General features: G+C 32.9%; 2 protein-coding genes across 4 annotated transcripts; one reads left to right on the top strand and one right to left on the bottom strand.

Moving 5' to 3' along the window:
- Window positions 1-446: 446 nt before the first annotated feature.
- Window positions 447-13,543, top strand: IntS9 (integrator complex subunit 9). Of its 3 annotated transcripts, none has more exons than XM_074186226.1 (11): window positions 447-465; window positions 4,968-5,159; window positions 5,213-5,415; window positions 7,203-7,404; window positions 7,460-7,706; window positions 9,472-9,785; window positions 9,838-9,940; window positions 10,294-10,541; window positions 12,512-12,664; window positions 13,132-13,281; window positions 13,340-13,543. In XM_074186226.1, exons 2-11 carry the CDS (start codon window positions 5,028-5,030, stop codon window positions 13,457-13,459), a joined length of 1,872 nt encoding a protein of 623 aa, XP_074042327.1. In that variant the 5' UTR covers window positions 447-465; window positions 4,968-5,027; the 3' UTR covers window positions 13,460-13,543. The 3 variants fall into 3 exon arrangements, with proteins under 3 accessions (XP_074042327.1, XP_074042326.1, XP_023024832.1); XM_074186225.1 differs by lacking the exon at window positions 447-465 and adding an exon at window positions 2,425-2,528; XM_023169064.2 differs by lacking the exon at window positions 447-465 and adding an exon at window positions 4,706-4,911.
- Window positions 13,544-15,956: 2,413 nt separating this feature from the next.
- Txl (Thioredoxin-like) lies at window positions 15,957-19,862 on the bottom strand. The gene is made up of 6 exons (XM_023169063.2): window positions 19,705-19,862; window positions 19,486-19,642; window positions 18,754-18,864; window positions 18,566-18,688; window positions 18,293-18,453; window positions 15,957-16,236 (listed from the first exon to the last, which is right to left on the bottom strand). The coding sequence occupies exons 1-6, from the start codon at window positions 19,800-19,802 to the stop codon at window positions 16,026-16,028; spliced, it is 861 nt and encodes a 286-aa protein (XP_023024831.1). The 5' UTR covers window positions 19,803-19,862; the 3' UTR covers window positions 15,957-16,025.
- Between the last annotated feature and the right edge of the window lie 429 nt (window positions 19,863-20,291).

The raw sequence follows: 20,291 nt of genomic DNA, 5'->3' as shown, positions 1-20,291 counted from the left end.
GCAGTTACCTCATAATGATATCATTGTTTGGCATTTATATTCATTTCAATATGTGTCCTGTGATATTTTTAAACTTTTCTTTGTTGTCTCGAATCTTTGCATCGCCATCTTCTAGGCAGTAGCTAAACTAGAATTATACTTGACACTATTTTCCACTTTCTCGATCTAAACAAAGGGTGCGACATCTAGTAATTACTTTTGAAGATGTATAGTGGTGAAAAGGAAATAATGTTTAACCTCTGGTCTGGTAGAAGTCCATTGTATCTCAAAATGGAGTGCAGTAGATTTGCAAGGAATAAAACTCAAAGACATCTCAACAATTTAACGTCACCACGCGGTGACATTAAATTGTGGAGACGACTATGAGTTTTATTCCTCTCAAAGGAAATGTATAAGCATTGACAGTGGTATAAGCTTTTAACTGTGATGATGATGAAGTAACCAAAAACCTAGCGAGAGGGTTAGGTAAGAAATAAAAGTACTTATTATCTACTATGTATGAGTGTAATATACAATGAATGAATTCAAACTAATATTTCGCATGTCACGACGGGAATTTATCACTGATTACCTTGTTTTCCACAAGGGAATTACCGTGATATTTCGATATTGGCTAGGAACAGACTACCCATTATGTAGAGTAGAGCATTTAACAGGTTTTATATCCAACAGTACGTGGTAGGAATCGCACTTTAAAAGGTAAGACCTCAGTGATCCGTAGCTCACACAAGTTTCCATTCATGAGGGTTGTTATTCGTGAAGGGGCATCAGCTGGTTAACAGAAAAACAGGTTTTACCAGGAATTATCTGGCTATGTATATAATTGATTTCTTGGAAACAACTGAAGTGAAAAATGCAAATTTTGATGGTTTCAAACGTACTTTAATAGTTGTTAACGGTACAAGGTCTATATGTAGCAAATAACGGATGAGGTTGAATATTGTAAACCGAGGCGCAGCCTCGGACGGTTGTGCGGACGCTCGTCCGCACGATTCACAAATCACCTCACCCATCACACTCCCCAGACCTCGCGTCATCCAACTACCCTCTTTTCAAGTGGAATTAATCCACAAGTGCATTGATTCGATTGATTATTTCGATTAAATTGAATAAGTTGGGGAAAGTGGGGGAATCACGGACGCGGGGTAATCGCGGACGTGTATGTTTCACTATGTTAGAAAATAATGAAAGATATTCCGATTAACACAATCGTGAGTACATTCCAGACGTAGTGCAGCGCAGTAAGTGGTGAAATGACGACGCGCTCGTTTTACAAGGTATGTTCGTTTAAAGATTTATCAACAATTTCATATATATTTCTACTAAAATTGAATAGGTGTATAATATTTCAGGCACTACATAGAAATATCACATTATTTTTTCGAATTAACGTATCATTTCACAATGTTGTTAGGGCGTAACCGCGTGCACCACGCTGTTAGGGCGGTAATACCGGCCATCCACAATTACCCCTACACACCGTATAGTTCACATAGTTTATTGTATTCCCTTTTTTCTATTATATATCATTTATTTTCTGTCCTGTATCTATATGGAAATATAATAACCAGTACCCCTATGAAAGATATTTTGAAAAAAAAAATAAAGAGTCAAAAATTGTAAGTACCACTGAAGGTAAAAAAGAAGTTTAGAATCTTAAATTATTTTCCGATGATAGCATTCATACAAAGGCTCAAGAAAAGGATGTACCGTGCAAGAAGAAAAAGGCCAATGAAGGAGATGGGAAGGAAAACGAGTATTATTGCCTAATTTGTGATGGAAAGTATGAAGATCCACCCAATGAAGACTGGATAAAATGCTACAAATGTAATTTATGGACCCACGAAAATGTACAATTATTTGTTAGTTATTAATATGCTTAAACTTAGATACTTCAGTTAAGTTTTCTTTGTATCATTTCTGTCGTTAAGTTTTACCTTGCAAGTAAATAAAACCGAGTAATTATCATTCTGTGTTTTCTTCATCAACTCATCACAGCAATAGTAACAACAATTAGGTAATCATTGGCTGTCGCGGGCCAGATTGATGACACTGGCGGGCCGGATTTAGCCCGCGGGCTATAGTTTGGAGACCCCTGCAATAGACCATCCGCAATTACCTCATGTATTGTGGCGTAATCTCAGACTCCAATGTTTTGTTTTTCTATTAATATTTTATGGAACATTTATCTACGTTGATTATGAGAACATAAGATTGATTAGTTATAGTTAAGTTTTAGTAATACCTTAACTGGTTTTGTTTAATTTGAGTTTTTCCTTAGGTGTTCGCAATTACCCCGCTCTCCCCTATTCATTGATATATGACAGTTTGAAGTATATGTTACCTGATATTATCTTTAGAGCTACCTAAGTTTGTAAAGAACAAACTAAGTATAAACATTGTGAACATCTATTATTATAATTTAGATTAGATTTTGCTTTTGTTGAAAGTCCCGAACATAGTGCGTTGGTTTGTCTATTGTTTAATTCAGTATTCTACAACACATGATGAAGAGTCAATTTCAAATGGTGCGTGAGTAAACTGTGGATTTTCCAAGTGATTAATTGAGTTTAATTCTCGGGCATTTTTCCTCCGTTTCTCTGCAAAATGAGCACCCTCTCGCTCCCGAAAGAATGTTCAATTAAGAACTTTTTAATTTGTCTTCTTACAAAACGCCTCTTCTGTCATTTAAGTATTTTCTTTAATTACACATTTTACGTTTAACTCATTTAATTAGTAATCAAATAGTCGTCTTCTTCTGCTGCATTACTAAGGGCTACAAATTATTTTTAATTAGACTGTGATCAGGTCTTAATAGGGGATCGGAGGATTTTATTACAGTGTTGAAAAAATATATCGAGGAAGTAGAAGATAAACGAATGAAGCCTGGAATATTTTATGAAGATTCATTCACGTTTTTTGTTGAATTGTGGATACCCTCCATTTATACAAAGTTGTAAAACAATTAGTTTTAATAATTATTTTAATGAGATTTAACTGGATGGTTACAGTGAGTGGAGAAATTATTCTGTGTTGTGAATTGTGAGTTATTTTTTGTCTTTGAGAACGCTTTCCAACAGTAAACTGAAAAACAAAAATCTCATTTATAGTAAAAATTATACAATAAACTTATTAATTAGTTTAAATATGGATTTTCATCAAGTATCGGCCAGTTCTCTTTAATTGCCAAGCTGTACTTGACGCGACTAGATACATTAACTGTACGTCGCGTATTCTTTTCGATTTCAATGAAATTGCTACTATACATTCAGAATGACGTTTCGATTTGAATTGAAAATATCTTACTATACCATTAAGGTATTGATATTTCTGAATATCATATATAAATTGTTGGTATTCAAAGTGGAGTTTGAACTGAAGGATTGTTGTCTTATTGTCATGAGGTTACTTGTATGAATCAGTGAAGTGTGGCAAATTGATTTTTAATTTCGGTATCTTGTATCTGTTCACTGTATTGGTTTATTTCATTTCATTTATATTTTCATTTGAGTTGTCTCCGTAGAGTTTGGCTCTTGTCACTGACATAATCATAATACCTATCAAATCAAACCTGTGAATTTCTATAGAAGCATTTGCAAAGTTTTGATATTCAGTCAAAATCATATTTGAATATTTGATTCCATTGGTTCATATTTCATAAGGACATTAAAATGGGTACAGTGACCTATCTTAAGATATGCATATGTCATCAAGAAGTCGTAAGGGAAGCATCGCTGTCCCGCTATCACACTGATAACATTTTCATATTCCAATCAATTTATACAAAACATTGATAAAATATGCACATAAATTTTCCTTTTGAATCAGCACTATCTATTGGTGAAAACACGACCTTTCGTGAGTTTGTTTCTACAGTGAAGTTTGTTTCTACAACAGAACTGTAATTTAGAATTTTCTTTTCAAAATGGAACCATAATATCCTGAAAGATGATGAATATTGACGAACGAGAGCCAAATATTTCACCACAAGTTATTCATTCTGCAGAAAATACCTAAACCTCAACCCATTTTTTCAATATGACAAGTGACAACTGAAAAATCCATACGGTCCTAACGTTGATTTCGGAGAAAACCGATCACTTTTTTTTTCGCTTTCGTAAGTACCAAACACAGAGAAGATCTGCATTACCTATTGAACGCTTGCTGAGCGAAGCAATCTAATCGAGCGTCCAGATATGTATTAATCGATAATAATAATAATAGGTGCATTCGATTTAACACACGGAAAGCTAGAGAAGTGCTCTGAATGACAATTTCTTTTGAAACTCTACGGGCCTGCCCTAGTTTCACTCTTTTTCTAATGGGCACTGCGGGTGGCGACCATAGAACATAAAATATATTTTAGATTTGCGGTGTTTTGAGAAATACTGTAATGTATTACAACCAAAGTACTTTCATATTTCACATTAAATTTCATTGATCGCAAATTAAAATAATTTATACTCGAATGGAGCTCATGACTGAGCAAAAACAAAATGGTAAAAAAATAAATAATTAGAAAGCAAAAAAACTAAAATTAGACAAATGAAGAAAAAGAAAATATAAGTTGCAGATATTGTGCAAAGCAAGACGATCTGTAACAAAGGATGAAGCTGCTGTTACACAACACTCAACGGTGTAACAGGAGGAGAACTGGCCAAATGCGTCGAGTAGGAAGAGGGTAGAGAGAGAAGGAGAGACTGTCATTTTCAAAGTGTTATTGAGGTTATGTTCGTGATTGTAAACATTTGTTGTTAAATATAGGAATACACTACTTACTAGTATTCCTTTACAATATTTCAGGTGTATCGATACTCTATACACCAAAATAGTGAACTTTTATGACATGACAAGCAATATCTAAGTATTGTAGAGAAAAATTTTCCCTAAAACTCTGACAAGATGAAGCTGGTAGGAACAAGTAAGTACCCCCTGAAGGTATTTTCTAACGGATTCTATTGTTTCAGTATTGCTTGAGTAATGACCCAAATAAACCGTGTCACATTCTCACATTTCGAGAGATAACAATGATGTTAGATTGCGGTTTATCTATGCAGTCGTTGCTGAACTTCCTGCCCTTATCCTTCGTTCCATCAAATAAGCTCTCAAATTTGCCAAACTGGATGCCCAGTGATACTTCAGATCCCGATTTGGAAGGAGTAAGTACTAAAGAAATATATTTACTGATTCATCTAAACTGTGCGTGTTTAAGGAACTCAAAGAAAACGGTGACCGGGTGTTTGTGGACTCGCCTCCTGAGTTTTGCCCTCCGCTGGATAAATTGATTGACTTTTCACAAGTCGATGTTATTCTCATATCCAATTATTTGTGTATGATGGCTTTGCCTTTCGTCACAGAAGGAACTGGCTTCAAGGGACGAGTTTATGCCACTGAACCTACACTACAAATAGGAAGGTAAGCTAATATTATTAAGGTAAGCAGATATTAATCGAGTATGTTTGATCTGAATCAAAAAGAGGAAATCTCGGGGACATAACACTCAATAGTATTCCTAGAAAACATCTAACATGACCACTTAGATAAATAGGAAAGCACTCGTCCGACCGTTAACAATTAGAAGTATTTTCTATTATTTATTGACTTCACTGATACAATTTCCATATTTTTACTAGAAATGAGGTAGCTTGTATCATCGGAAAAAATAATTGCTTTACTATGTATAGCATTCGAATTGAAATTATTCACTTCAACATGTTTTCTGCTACTCAAGTTACTACTAAATCATTGAAGAGATGTTCCTGTTATGTCATATCCGTACCTTTATAATTTCTCTAAATGTTAGCATGATCTACCAAAAGAATTTGCTTAAATCCACACTTATTCCTTCAGTCAAGGTTTTTTAGAGAGTGTTGTTGAACATTTTTTTCTTGAATCCAAATTGATTTTTATTAAATATGGTATATATATATATATATATATATATATATATATATATATATATATATATATATATATATATATATATATATATATACATTTTTCAGAAAGTTTAGATATGGAAATCAACCGTGTTAGAGGTCTATAGTTCTCAACTTTAGCTTTATCTCCTTTTCTTATATAGCTTCCAGTAATGGAGGCTTTGTTACTTATTTCCAATAATTTAAACTTGATGTAATTGATACACTTTTCCCAACAAATTTATCCTGATTTTATCATGTTCAAAAGATTATGCATTTTTCATGATCGAAAATGGTTTTATTAGGAAAGTTAACAACACTTAGTAAAGATTTCACTGTTTTTGAAGATTTTGGAGTTACTAATTTCCTTATATTCAGTTGTAGATTTATATATTTCACAACTATTGTATATCAGAGTCATTAAAAAGATTTGAGGTTGGAATTAATTTAACTTGACGATCACTACAGTTCAATTGGATGACTTCAAAGCTACTTATATGTTTACTGGCTAGGCATGTTCACTATGAATATAGCCACTACTGTCTGAATTTTATACTCAATGAATAATCGTCGATGTGAATTTAGATTTTTTTCCTGCATGATTTTTTCTCTTTTCGTGGGATTTGAATGGCCTCCATGTGGTTGTTGGCAACCCCCAGGAAGGCAATGCCATATTTCAAGTGAGATTCAATCAATGATTAATACATCATCTTTGCATTAGATATCAACTGAACTGCATAACGGTCAGATGCTACTTTGCTTTTGGAGACCTCGATATGATTATCAAAATTCAGCCTACCATTAATGTGTAAGTTCAGGAATTTTGTATAGAATTTGCTCTCAAAGATTGGCTTCTTTTAGTGACATAGTTTCAATCTGGCCTCTGAAGCAAGTCACTATGAATCACTTTATCTAAGGAATTTGTGCCCGAACTGTGCTATATTATGGTGGTATGACGGCGACAGTGTAAAATGTTCTGATATATTGATATTTGGCAAATCTTTAATATATGTAGGGTATAAACATTTCGGGCCCATTAATGAGCCTTGAGGTATGCCAGACTTTATGTGAGCTTTTTCATAGATTGTTGTTGTTTTCACTGTATGACTTCCTCCTGACAGGTAGTTATTACACCACTGGAGCGTAACAAATTGTTTTTGTCGCTTCTCATTTCTTTTTTTTTAATATTTTCTATTCAATAAATTTTCATTCAACTCGAATTATTTCATTCAGCTCATTTCAATCTGTATAATAAAACCACATTGGTTTATTTGTTTATTCCAGACTTCTGTTGGAAGAATTGGTAGTGTACATTGAACAGTGTCCAAAATCTACCTTTGCCTCTCAGTGGAAGAATTTTGTACACAAATGTCCATACCCATTGAACGAATCATTCAAACCGAAGTCATGGAGGCATATTTATAACATGAAGCAAGTGAACGCTAGCCTATCAAGGATACAAATGGTTGGATATAACGAAAAAATTGCAAGTGTACCGAAAATGAGAAAATGAGTTTTTTTTTCAATGAAATATTTTTCAGGATGTATATGGTGCCCTACAAGTCATTCCAGCCAGTTCCGGTCTGTGTTTGGGATCCGCGAATTGGGTGATAAGTACAGAACACGAGAAAATAGTGTACCTAAGTGGGTCGAGCACTTTGACTACTCATCCTAGGCCTATGGATCACCACGCACTGAAAAATGCAGATGTTCTTATAATGACTGATCTCACCCAGACCCCCATAAGCAATCCCGATTCCATGTTGGGGGTACTGTGTGTGGTTGTTGGTGAGATTTATTTTCATATAGTTCATTCATTGCAATGTATTGTTTCTGAATTTTTGACATGTAAATGCTACAACCACATATAGAACGAATAAGTAATAGAGATTTCAATTGGTTTACCTAAAAATTCTCTGAAACTAGTATTACTAATAATAAATAATAATAATAATACTTTATTTTCCATGTAGACAATATTCATTGTATAGGAATAGTCAATAAAAAAAGTAAAAATAAAGACAGAGTATAAGAAACATACAAGTAGAAAACATCACCTTAAAACTAAAATACCCTACTTATCTAATCTAAAAATTCATTCAATGAATAAAGACATTGTTCAATTAAAAAACTCTTCAAATTTCTCTTAAACATCACAAAATTATGTTCTTCCCTTAAATGATCGGGCAGTTTGTCGAATATTTTTATTCCAATATATTCTGGTGCAAATGAAGTCACTCTTAGTCTTGCATATGGCACATGAAATCTATTTTTTGCTCTAGTGTCATGGTGATGAACATTTTTATTCATTTTGAAATGTGTTTTGTTTTTGAATATGTATATGCATATTTCAAATATATAAACTGATAAAAGTGTCAAGATGTGATAATTTTTGAAAATTTGTCTGCAATTGTCTGCATTTGTCTGCAAATGTCTCTCCTTGAGACATTTGCAATGCACCGTATAATGCGTTTTTGAGCAATGAATACATTATGAGTCATGGATGACCCACCCCAGAAGCAGACACCATTCCTCAGTCTTGAATCAACTGCTCCTGGTTTTTCTTGAAAATGTTCTGAAGTAAACTCTACCAAAAAAAATAACAGTTGGGTTGAATAAATATGTACATACTGTACCACAGTGGCAAATAAATAAATAATATGTATGTGTATTGAAGTGTTTGTACTGAATATCTTGATGATCTCGCTGTAATATTTTAACCTTATGATTACCTTCTAATTCTCAAACTCTAACATGTTCGTAATCTAATTTTTAGATGTGTTAATTTATTTTAATGAGTATATATTCATATTTTTTACTTCTCAATTTATGACCACCATTGATTTTGGAATCTTAAGATGTTTGTAGCCTGATTTCAATTGTGCCATTTGTTTTGACATGTCTATAAACCTTGTGTTTCTCAAGACGAATAAAGATATTATTATTATCATTATTATATTATATGGATTCAATACCAGTGTGTTAGTCTACGATATTTTCAGCTCATCTAGTTAGTATATTCTTCCTCCACAATATTATCTATATTAAAAAGAACAGTGCTTTGAAGTAATATGTCAAACAGAATTTACCAGCCATGAAATTGACTTGCAACCACATGACACCTCCTTTACTATTGTGGATTTATTTAACTCCAATACGATGAGTATGTTTTATATAAATATCCAGTGTATTTCAAATGAAATTGAACAATTGGAATTCTTTTTAGATAAATTGAATTTTAATGCACTTTGTAGCTTTGAACATTGAGTCAATATTTTATCTACGCAGTGGCTTCAGAGCCATCTTACGGAAATAACGCAAACTGTAAAGGTTAATCATTACTATTCTCATAACATCGCAGTTACATCGGGTGTTCCACAAGGATCACATTTGGGACTACTGCTGTTTAACCTTTTTATTAGCGATATAATTTGATGCTTCCATGAAAGTGCAGCTTTGCCACTTTCTGACGATTTAAATTGTTTTAAAATAAATGAAAGTGAGGCCGATACAATGATTGTACAAAACTATATAGATTGCCCTTTTTTTGTAGGACTAACTTTAAGAGGAGGGGGTAACGTTTTAATACCGTGTTATCCGACAGGAGTAGTATATGATCTCTTCGAGTGTTTATCTGGTAAGATGCAGGAATTGGGCGTATCGAACTGTCCGATGTTCTTCGTGAGCCCCGTGGCAGACATGTCCTTAGCCTACTCTAACATATTAGCTGAGTGGTTGTCGTCTGTTAAACAAAATAAGGTCTACGTTCCAGACGAACCTTTTCCGCATGCCATGCTGGTCAAAAGCAACAAACTGAAACATTTTAAGCATATATTTTCTGACGGCTTCAGTACGGATTTTCAAGAGGTAAGGTCAAGAAGATGGTGGCGTGCGCTTTACTGATTTGAAATGATTTCAGCCCTGCGTTGTTTTTTGCGGACATCCTAGCTTGAGGTATGGAGACGTGGTACAGTTCATAGAGCTGTGGGGGAATAATCCTAGGAATTGTATAGTGTTTACAGGTAAATATGCTCATTTAAATTATTGTTGGTGTGTAAAAAAGCAATAGAATAGATTTATTCATCAATATAACACACAGTGTTTTTAAGTCAAAGAATAGTATATTACAATACAATATATGTATTGTTTTAAATTATTTAGTTTCATCTTCTGACTGATGTGTTTTGTTATGTGTCTATTTTTTTTAACTATTAACATAAGATACACTTTGTCAATAAGACAATAAAGACAAACAGACAATAAAGAATATTTCTCTCTCTCTCATTTTGTCCAATTCTTATGAAGAAAGTATAAATGGAAAATGAACGGTTACCGAATTAATTAAACATCTTAAACTCTAAATTTGTATTTGCAGAGCCAGACTATGACTACATTGAAGCCTTGGCTCCCTATCAACCTTTACAAATCAAGGTTGCCCACTGTGCCATAGACACTTCTCTGAATTTCACCCAAGCCAACAAACTCATCAAGGATCTGAAACCGAAGACGCTCGTTGTTCCAGAATGTTACACACAGCCGCCGGTCTCGGCACCAAATTTGACTGAATTGGTTATCGGGAACCATATTGAAAACTGTTCGGTAATCCCGTACAAATGGGGCGAGGTAAGGATTTGATGCTGAAATTTTGCAGTTTTAGTTATAAAATTATCTAGAGCTTAATATTCCTTTTCCTTTATAAGAAGCTAGAAGAGAAATTGTCAAGTTAAATTATTTCATAATTGTTATAGTCGAAGTAAACGATATTGTGCACATTTAAAGTTGGCGGCACGCTCGAATGTCAAAAAAACCAATGAATAGAAATGAACCGGCTGCAAACTAGTCCACGTGGACTGTAGAATTGACGGTTCATATGGAATTGAATTGAATTTATTTTTATTAAATTAGGATTCCCTAATATACAGGTTAGCTAACTCAAAATATAATATAATCAACAAAATTTATATAAATGATACAATTTTATATAAATAATACAATTTTATATATGTACATAATTTTAACTGAACAAAAAGGAATTTTTCAATTTCCATCCTGAATATATTTTAACAATTCGCTCTTGAAAATCTTTAATGATAGAGTAGATTTAATTGAATCAGGTAAATCATTGAATTGGACAAAACCTTTAAAAAATAAACTGCTCATACTATTTCTTGTATTTGTTCTATTTATATGAATGTGGCTGTTGTGCCTAGTAGAATGGTGATGAATGCCCTTATTGAAAGTTATTATTGATAGCAAGTATGGTGGGATCATTTTATTTAATATTTTATAAATAAAAACCATGGAACAATTAAATAATCTTTTGGATACTGAGAGCCATTGTAGAGCAGATAGCATGGTAGAAATTGGTGTATATCTATTACATTTTAAAATTATTCTCATTCCTCGATTTTGTATTTTTTGTATTTGTTGCACTTTGTTCAAATTAAAAGAGAATAAAATAGATGCACAGTAGTCAAAATGGGGTTGGAGCATATTTCTGTTTCACATTCAACTTTCTGTATACAGAGTGTATCTTTATTAGGCTGGTCGCTTTGAAGTATTGAAAATATTTTAAATTTAGTTTTATTGATGTTCAGGCTCAACAAGTGGTAGCTTAGGCATACTTGGATATTCTGCTTCACAGACTATTGAATATTCCACTGTTATAAAGTAACTAGTTATTGCCCACGTAAAATTTGGTAGTTGTAGTACTAATTAGTACCATGTTGCTGTATCGCTGCTGTTCCAATGTCTTGACAGAATTAGAATCAACAAAATTGTTCTACAGCCCCATCTAGTGGCTAGTTACAGAAACATTGATAGCCTAAAAACATTCTCTACGAAAAATTACTTATACGTATCAAGATCGGTTGAGCGATGTAGAAGTTTACCACTAACCAACCAACAAACATCCATTTTTATATATTAGATTTTCAGGGAGTTCCATCAAACAAATTGCTGACAATAACGGTTACAAGGAAGATATAATCAACGTTTTTTTATGGAGACGTGGCTTACAGAACAAATAATAACTAAAGCAATTTTATTAAAAATAAGACAAACTTTCTGTCTCGGATAGATCACGATTATATAAGTTGAGTTGTGGCCAAACAGGATGAACCTTTACTCAAAGAATAAAAGAGCATATGAGTAGTTTCTTGAATGTGAAGATCAACTCCACATTGGCAAACCATCTTTCACGAGAGGGTCATGAATTCAAACACGTGACTTATTAAATTCGGAACAGAAAGGTTTGAAAGTAATCTTTTGGAATGCTTGGAGATCATTAGATTTATGAAAATCTGAATGACCAAATGGAATTGAATTCTTGCTCTCTTTTGAATCTGCTTTCTAACTTGGAAATTGGTAACTAGTTCATTACATATCTATTTAATGAGTTGGTATTTCTTTTTAATTTCGAGTTAATTTATATCTGGTAAAAACATCATATCATTTTCCTTTCATTTTATACTACATATAGCACTTCGATAACTTTTTTGATATGTTTTACTTTCCAGCTAACAAACTTAATTGACATATCATTATTTCAAATAAAACAGTGTTCTCTTTCAAAAGTTCTTTCTTATTTACAGGTGATCAACTTACCTCTCAAAAGAAAACAGGGACAGGTTTTTGTTGAACCAAGCGTCGCTCAAAAAATCGTTCCTGTTGAGATTAAACCGGGAATTAGTTTATCTACTGTGACTGGTACCCTTAGCGTAAAAGACAATGTGCACAATATTGAGGTTAGTATACACTTTATGCGAGTTTTTTGTAGAAGATAAATAGATAGATATATCCACTGTTTCCAAATACCACAACTCCAACATTCTTCTCGAAAGCGTGTTTCATCAACCAAGTTCGAGTCTTCAGAAGATGCAGTACATCACTTCAGCTGTAGTAGAATGTATACAGTTTCACTTATTTACGAGGTCTTTACAAAAAATGAAGTGAATTCTCATTTTCTGTGGAAAGCTTATACCACTTGTAAACATTTTACTGACTCATAATCGTACATTCAATTAACACACGAAATTTGAACATTCACTCTCTGTCAATAAAATCTCTTCTTCCAACAATAGAGATTATTTATTATTATCATTATTATATTACATATTCGTAATAGCACTGCTTGTTGATTCATTTAATTCATTTATTCAAGATTTGTTGTTGAGGTTTCAAAAATAACATTTGTGTGAAACCCCCTCTGCAGGAAATTTCTTCAGAGTCAAACACCAATAATGTGATAAAGTATGAGTGGGGAACTTTGAACGCTAAGGATTTCGTTCATAAATTGTCACAAGAAGGATTCTCTAATGGCAAAGTGGAACCTTTGGGAGGGAACGTTGTGGTAATTCATCTGGTAAGTAATTGTTGTATACGTATCAATTCCAATGATTTAATTACATTTCTCATTTCAGCAAGATGATGACGCTTTAATTCAGTTAGAAGATAACAGTACTCATGTTGTGTGTAATGGTGATGAAACCCTAAGGACCAAATTGCGTAATGTAGTTATGCAGTGTTTAAAGAATTTTTAGTGATTTATATTCATTTTATTTATTTGTGTTATATTCAATTCAAATCCTTGAATATTAATAATAATGATGAAATATTATATTAGATCTGAGGCAGTTATCTCCTCTTTAACCATAGAACTAAAAACCAGTTTCAGTTCTGTTTTCAAAGCACAAACAACACAACAAGCATAGGACACAAAAACATTAAATTGTCGAAAGTGTCAATACAAATTTGTCGTTCATAAGTAAAAATGGCGACCCTTATGTCACTTGTCAAGTGAATTGTAAAAGTATCAAACCACTTAAGTCTTATTACTTAGAATACAAATAAAAAAGTGTTTAATTAATAATATTACTAATGAACTGTTATATTTGATTGAAAAGGCAATCATCTCTTATTCAACCTTAGAACTAAGACCCAAAGTTTCAGATCTGTTTTCAACGTATAAACAACCACAAAAATTGAGACGTAGTCCAATAGGACACAGAAACGACATGGAATTGTTTATAATGTAAATAAAAATTTGTCCTTCATAAGTAAAAATGGCGGTTTTTTTATATGAACGTCATTTGGTCAAGTGAATTGTGAAAAGGTATCAACAGACTTTAGTCTTATTATTTAGAATAGAAATGAAAATGTTAATAATCTTACTGATGAAATGTTACATTTGAATTAGAAGCCATAGAACTAAATCCCATAGTTTTGGACACCAGTATTTTATTTCTGTTTTCAACAGTAAACAAGCAAATATGGAAAAAGGCATTTAGTCCCACAGAACAACGACATGCAATTGTTTAGAATATCTACACAAATTTGTGGTTCATAAGTAAAAATGGTGACTCTTCTAAGTGGACGTCATTTGTCAAGTGGATTGTAAAAGGCATCAACACACTAGGTCTTATTACTTAGAATGAAAATAAAAAGTGTTTAATTAATGATATTGCTGTTAAAATGTTATATATTACATCTAAAAGGCAGTAATCTCTTTTTTAACCATTGAAGTAAAACCAGAGTTTTCGACAGCAATGTTTTAGTTCTGTTTTCAACACATCAACAATAAACAAGCACAATGAGCAAATATGAAAAAAGGTACCGCAGAATAGAGAAACGACATGAAATTATCTGAAATGTCGATTCAAATTTGAATTTCAATGTGAACGTCATATGTCATAGAAATAAAAAATGTTTGATTGTTAATATTACTGATAGAATGTTATATTCGATTTAAAATGCAATCATATTCTCTTTAACCATAAAACTATAAACATACAAGCGAGAATGCTATAGGCTGCAATAAAAGATCAAATAACATACGGAAAAAAGTTATTGGGAGTATTATTAAACCAATTTCTCTTATAATCAATAGGTTACTCCTGTGACATTTTTTTTCATTAAAACAAAACTGGCACATGCGATTCAATTGCAAAAAGAGATGATGCTGAGCAAACACCTAATTACAGTTTTCGAGCTTTTGTAAGATGCTTGAATCAATCATCACCAAACCATCACAGCGGAGTCCGTCCTATTGTGAGGAAGAGTTCCGATCCTGCTCCACGACAATGCCCGTCCGCACGTTTCACAAATCACTGTCCGAAAATTAAACAAATTGAGCGTCAGGGTGATCACATGCGGTAGATTTCTACGTTTTCGGTATATTTTCAACACAAATTGAAAAATTGCAGTAGATCAATTTTCGCCGGTAGATTTGGATGAAAATTCTATCGCCAAGGCGTCTTGCCTTGGCGATAGAATTTTCTACAGCAAATAACATTAATTCATTGTTTTTAGGTTCTGCCCGCTTCGATACACAGAACACAAATTGGTTACAGACCATAAAACATCCATTTCCCGATTGCTTATTAGTTTTCTGAATATCTCCGACCTCCGAATAAAGGAAGAAGAAGAAAATTATACATAACCCCATTTCACTGTTCGTTTTCAAACACGGAAACATTTTGAATCTTGAAATCTGTAGTACCAAGTGTTCAAAATAACCAACTAGAAAGTAACTTGCTATTGCCAGTGCCTTCTATATTCAGTCATACTATTCAAATGTCTTTACAATCTCCACCTAGTGGTCGAAAACTCAAATTTTAACTATATTGTTGCCCTTCAAATATATTGCAGTAGATTTCAGTAGGTTTTCAATGACACTGTAGGAAGATTTCTCAAGTAAAATGTGGTCATGCTGTCGAGTCTAAGTTCTAAAAATTAATTTCTAACAGACTGAAATTTGCTCAGATGACCAAGCATTGGCATCAGTGTGAATCCAACTGCAGCATAAATAATCCACTATTTCAACACCTTTCACAGGCTGTGTTTATTTTCTCACATTTTTTTTGCGGATGTTGGTGGGTCCTACTTATTACTACTATTCTGAAAAATAGTTTCTTCTTCTGAAGAAACCAACTTGGTTGATGAAACTCGCGTCGAGAAGAGTATTGCAGATCTGGTGTTTGTGAAGAGTATATTTTGAAGAAGTTTGTTCAGCATATAAATATTAAAAAAATTAAAGGAAATAATGCAATAGTATATTCAGAGTAATGAAATGTATTCAAATATTAAAATCTATTTTCTATGAATGCTTCAGTGGCTTTCTCCTTTTTTCCCTGTTACTCTTTTGAAATCGCCCATGTTGGTAGTACTTATCGGAGAACCAATGAGGACCAGATGATTGATTCGGGTTACATCTCCACCACCCAGGTTACTCTTGACATAAAATTGAATGTTCTGTACATTCTGGAATTTGACATACCGCAAATTAACTATTGACCCACCTACATCTTCTGGGGTTATCCTGAAATAAAAATATACATTATGTCTATTTAATAAGAAAAAACATGAAAACTTTTTTTCAAACACACCCCAATTCAATTTATCGGCTGGAACTGGTACCAATATATTCTACAGGGGCTATAAAAACGTACATATGAAAATATTTCAAAACCATTGCAAGTAAAATAATTTTCATTGTGAAAGTAATATACTCTGTTCAAAAAATACATCGAATTGTCATTTTTCTCAATATATATTTATTCATCAATTTATATTTTGTCCCCTTCAAAGTAGCCCCTCTCAGAAATAATACACTTGTTCCAGCGTTTTTCCAATTCTTGAAGCAGTTCTGATATGCACTTTTTGGTATGTCCTTGAGTCCTTTTAGCGATCCATTTTTCTTCTCCTCGATCGTCACAAAACGCCGTCCTTTCAAGGGTCTCCTCAATTTTGGGAACAGGAAAAGTAGCGGGGGGGGCAAATCTGATGAATATGGTGGCTGAGGCAAGATAACGGAGTTACTGGGCGAGCGTCATCATTCACATAAATACTTGAACGTCAACAAATTAAAACTAAACGTGTCTAAAACAAAAGCCATGATTCTGACCACAGTATATAAATATATAAACATAAATTCCTACTCTTTGGAAATTAATAATGAAAAAATAGAATTTGTAACCGAAATTAATACCTGGGAATAATGTTAGACAACTGTTTATCTTATGATGCACATTTCAAATACATAACTGAAAAAATATCAAAGAAACTTCACTTTTTTACTCGAATATCTTATCACTTGTCAGTTTCTTCCAAGGTCACTATACACAATCATTCAGCTTCATTTCGAATATTGTAGTACATTACTATATATATATGGATGTGATCAAAACAAAATTTCGACTTCACAAAAACTACAAAATTGTGGAATGAGAGTCATATTAAAATGTAATCATAATACAAGCATAAAGTTTATGCTTGACGCATTACAATGGTTATCAATAAAAGAAAGGTTCTATAGATCAGCAATGATATTTATTTTCAAGACTATTAATAATATGTTACCATTTTCCATCTTATTTTGATGAATTCATTACTTATCGTGATAGTACTCACAACTACGAGACAAGACAAAGTTATTTTTTTCACTTGCCAAGATGCAGATTAACCAGCTCAATGATTATATTGTTTTATAAAGGTTTAAACCATTTTAATAAGCTGTCAAGAGACAAAACAAAGCGAAAGTATTTATATATTTGAATCTAAACTAAACAACTATATTAAAACAAACACAATTTTGTAGGAAATGATTGAATGATGCAGAACATCAGTAGTCTTAAATCTCAACATTTATTATCATGTATCAGTATGTTTTAAATTGTTAATATAGTCTTATCTAGGTTAGTTAACTTTGAATTTCATTTCCTTTTCTATTTTATTTGTCAACATTTTTAGGTTATAGTCATATGTATGACTCTAGTTAGTAGTTGTTATTATTGTTGTTCATGAACATATTATTATTGTTTACTGATTTATTATTATTATTATTGTATATTATTATATGTTATAGTCATACGTATGACTCTAGTTAGTAGTTATTATTATTGTTGTTCATGGACATATTACTATTGTTTACTGATTTATTATTATTATTGTATGTATATTAGAATTTCCTAAATAAACATATTCATTCATTCATTCACATTTTCTCGACCTTCTGTGTAAAGATTGTACCACTTGTAAACATTTTTCTAACTCAGAGTACAATCACCGTATGCCACTGTCAACATACATAATTTTTAGCACTGAATTTCATTTTTTGAAAGCAGAACATCGCCGAACATGCAAAACACTTTTAACCAACCTCTCACCAACAAACTAACCATACTGAACAGCTGTAACTGTGAACATATGTTCGAGACATGTTAACCAACATTAACAAAATGAAAATCGCGCGCGTGTGAATTATATTAAAACCTAGCCAAAAGTTTGAAAAACTCTTTGGATGTTAATTTTCCAGAAGTTAATAAACACGTGTTTATATGTATGTACTAAAATTGTATACCACATTGAATACTCACTCTATATCTTGAACACTAGTTGAACTATCTGCCCGATCAAAATCCAAAGTTCTTGGTTGATTGATGAAAATTCTAATAGCCTTAGGACCCTTATCAACTGGGGCAGTTATTTTCAAACTATGTATTTTAACAGCCTGGTTGAAAGAAATGGAAATGATCAACTGAAAAAAATAAACTGTGTAAGTTTCAACATCTTGTGATAAATCTGTTTCACAATCAAAACAGTGTAATAAACCAAATTCTAATTGATTCACGCCTTCTATGAATTCTTACCTGTTCATCACAGTCAGACTCAAGATATCCTCCGCCGGAACTCAAACAGTTGGCAAAAGGATGATCATCACTTTCGTTGAGACATTCACATTCTGATTTGGAAATGAAAGGAAGTAAATCCATCTGCCATATGAAACAAAGATGAGATAATCAATAAGAACACTCTTGTGAAACCAAAAAATACTTACGTGACCCACTACTGCTTCTTCGCTATCTTCACTTTCTTCAGTACCATAAAATTGTTTAATTTTATTTTCCAGTCCTACTGGATCTGATCCTTGCAAGCGGTCAATTTTTATCTGAAAGTAAATAATGAGAATGATAGTGTTCCATGCGAGTAAAATTTTATATCAAATAGGCATAACCCATTCAGTTACATTAGTGTACCCTACTTCAGCTTGTTTTATAGCATTTGAAATATTATCTGTAACAAGCAGTTTAGTTAGTTACTTGTTCTTGCATGGAGTCCAGTTAATCATATACATAAATTAAAAGCGAAGTGGGTGCCAAAATTGAGTCTTAATAGACGCCAATATCTATGGGACTCGATTCTGAAACGAAATTGTTACATTTAACCTGGTGATATCTAGAACTTATGTATGAGGCAAACCACTTTAATGCAATACCTCTGATATCATATCTTTCTAATTTATATAGTCTGCTACAGTGGAAGACATCATCAATGGTATGTGCACTGCCACGAGTACAAAGACTCACCAATGACTGACTAACTTTTCTTTCAAGACAAATTTCCGACAATTACAAAAATATTATTTTTAAATTTTATTGCAACTGTCTGCTAACTTTTGAAGAGGTCAATTAACTTCATAGTTAACATTATATAGAATAACAATCCATGTACATCTTCATGTTCTGACTTAATGTACAGGAGAAAAGTCTTTAAACTATGAACTACATACCTTATTACGATAAAAAATAAATGTTGGCATGGCAGAGACACCTTGAGCAGCCGCAGTTTCCTGACACTGATCAACATCAACTTTCAAGAATACTGCTCTAGGATATTTGGCGGCAAGCTGATTAAATATGGGGGCTATTCTCAGGCAAGGTCCGCACCTGGAAGTAAATAAGAGTTGAATGATTTGGGGTTTCCTGATAGAATATCAATATCAACATACCATGTTGCAGTAAAATCGACAACTACAAGTTTTGTAGAAGCGTTAGCCAGTTCAGATTGGAAATGGGATTCGTCTGTTATGGCTTTAACGGATGCCATGTCTGCAAAATTTCATACGCGAGACAAATACACTCCTAACTACTGGGGGCAAAAGGAAACTGTCAAGTTGGTTGTCTCTGCTGTCAAAAAAAAAGAGGTTATGAATTGGACAGAAAATTTGCCCATTCATTCACTACTGTGAACTGTCGAACTATAGCCAATACAAAAGCCACAAAATTCCTACTTTACAGCCAAAAACCAAACAAAAGACAAAATACAAAATCATAGATACATTGTATATTATAGACTATATACAAACATCCCCAATAACAAAATACTTTCATTCGACGCACATTTCACTAACCAACTTATTAGCACCATCTTCTGATAATGTTAACTTGGTTAGCGAAATGCTCGTTGAGAGGAAGTATTTTTGTTCTGGTATGGTGGAGTTTTTTGAGTAGATTCATTTTACTCCAGAAGTTCTAATTGTACCTATCAATCGTGTCATTAATAATTCAAAAACTGAAGTGTTCTCGAAGTGGAAGC

This window comes from Leptinotarsa decemlineata, unplaced genomic scaffold, assembly GCF_025532065.1.
Source record: "Leptinotarsa decemlineata unplaced genomic scaffold, Ldec_3_MD MMD2_tig00078422_RagTag_RagTag, whole genome shotgun sequence".
NCBI lineage: Eukaryota > Metazoa > Arthropoda > Insecta > Coleoptera > Chrysomelidae > Leptinotarsa > Leptinotarsa decemlineata.
This window is presented reverse-complemented; position numbering and strand designations above follow the sequence as displayed.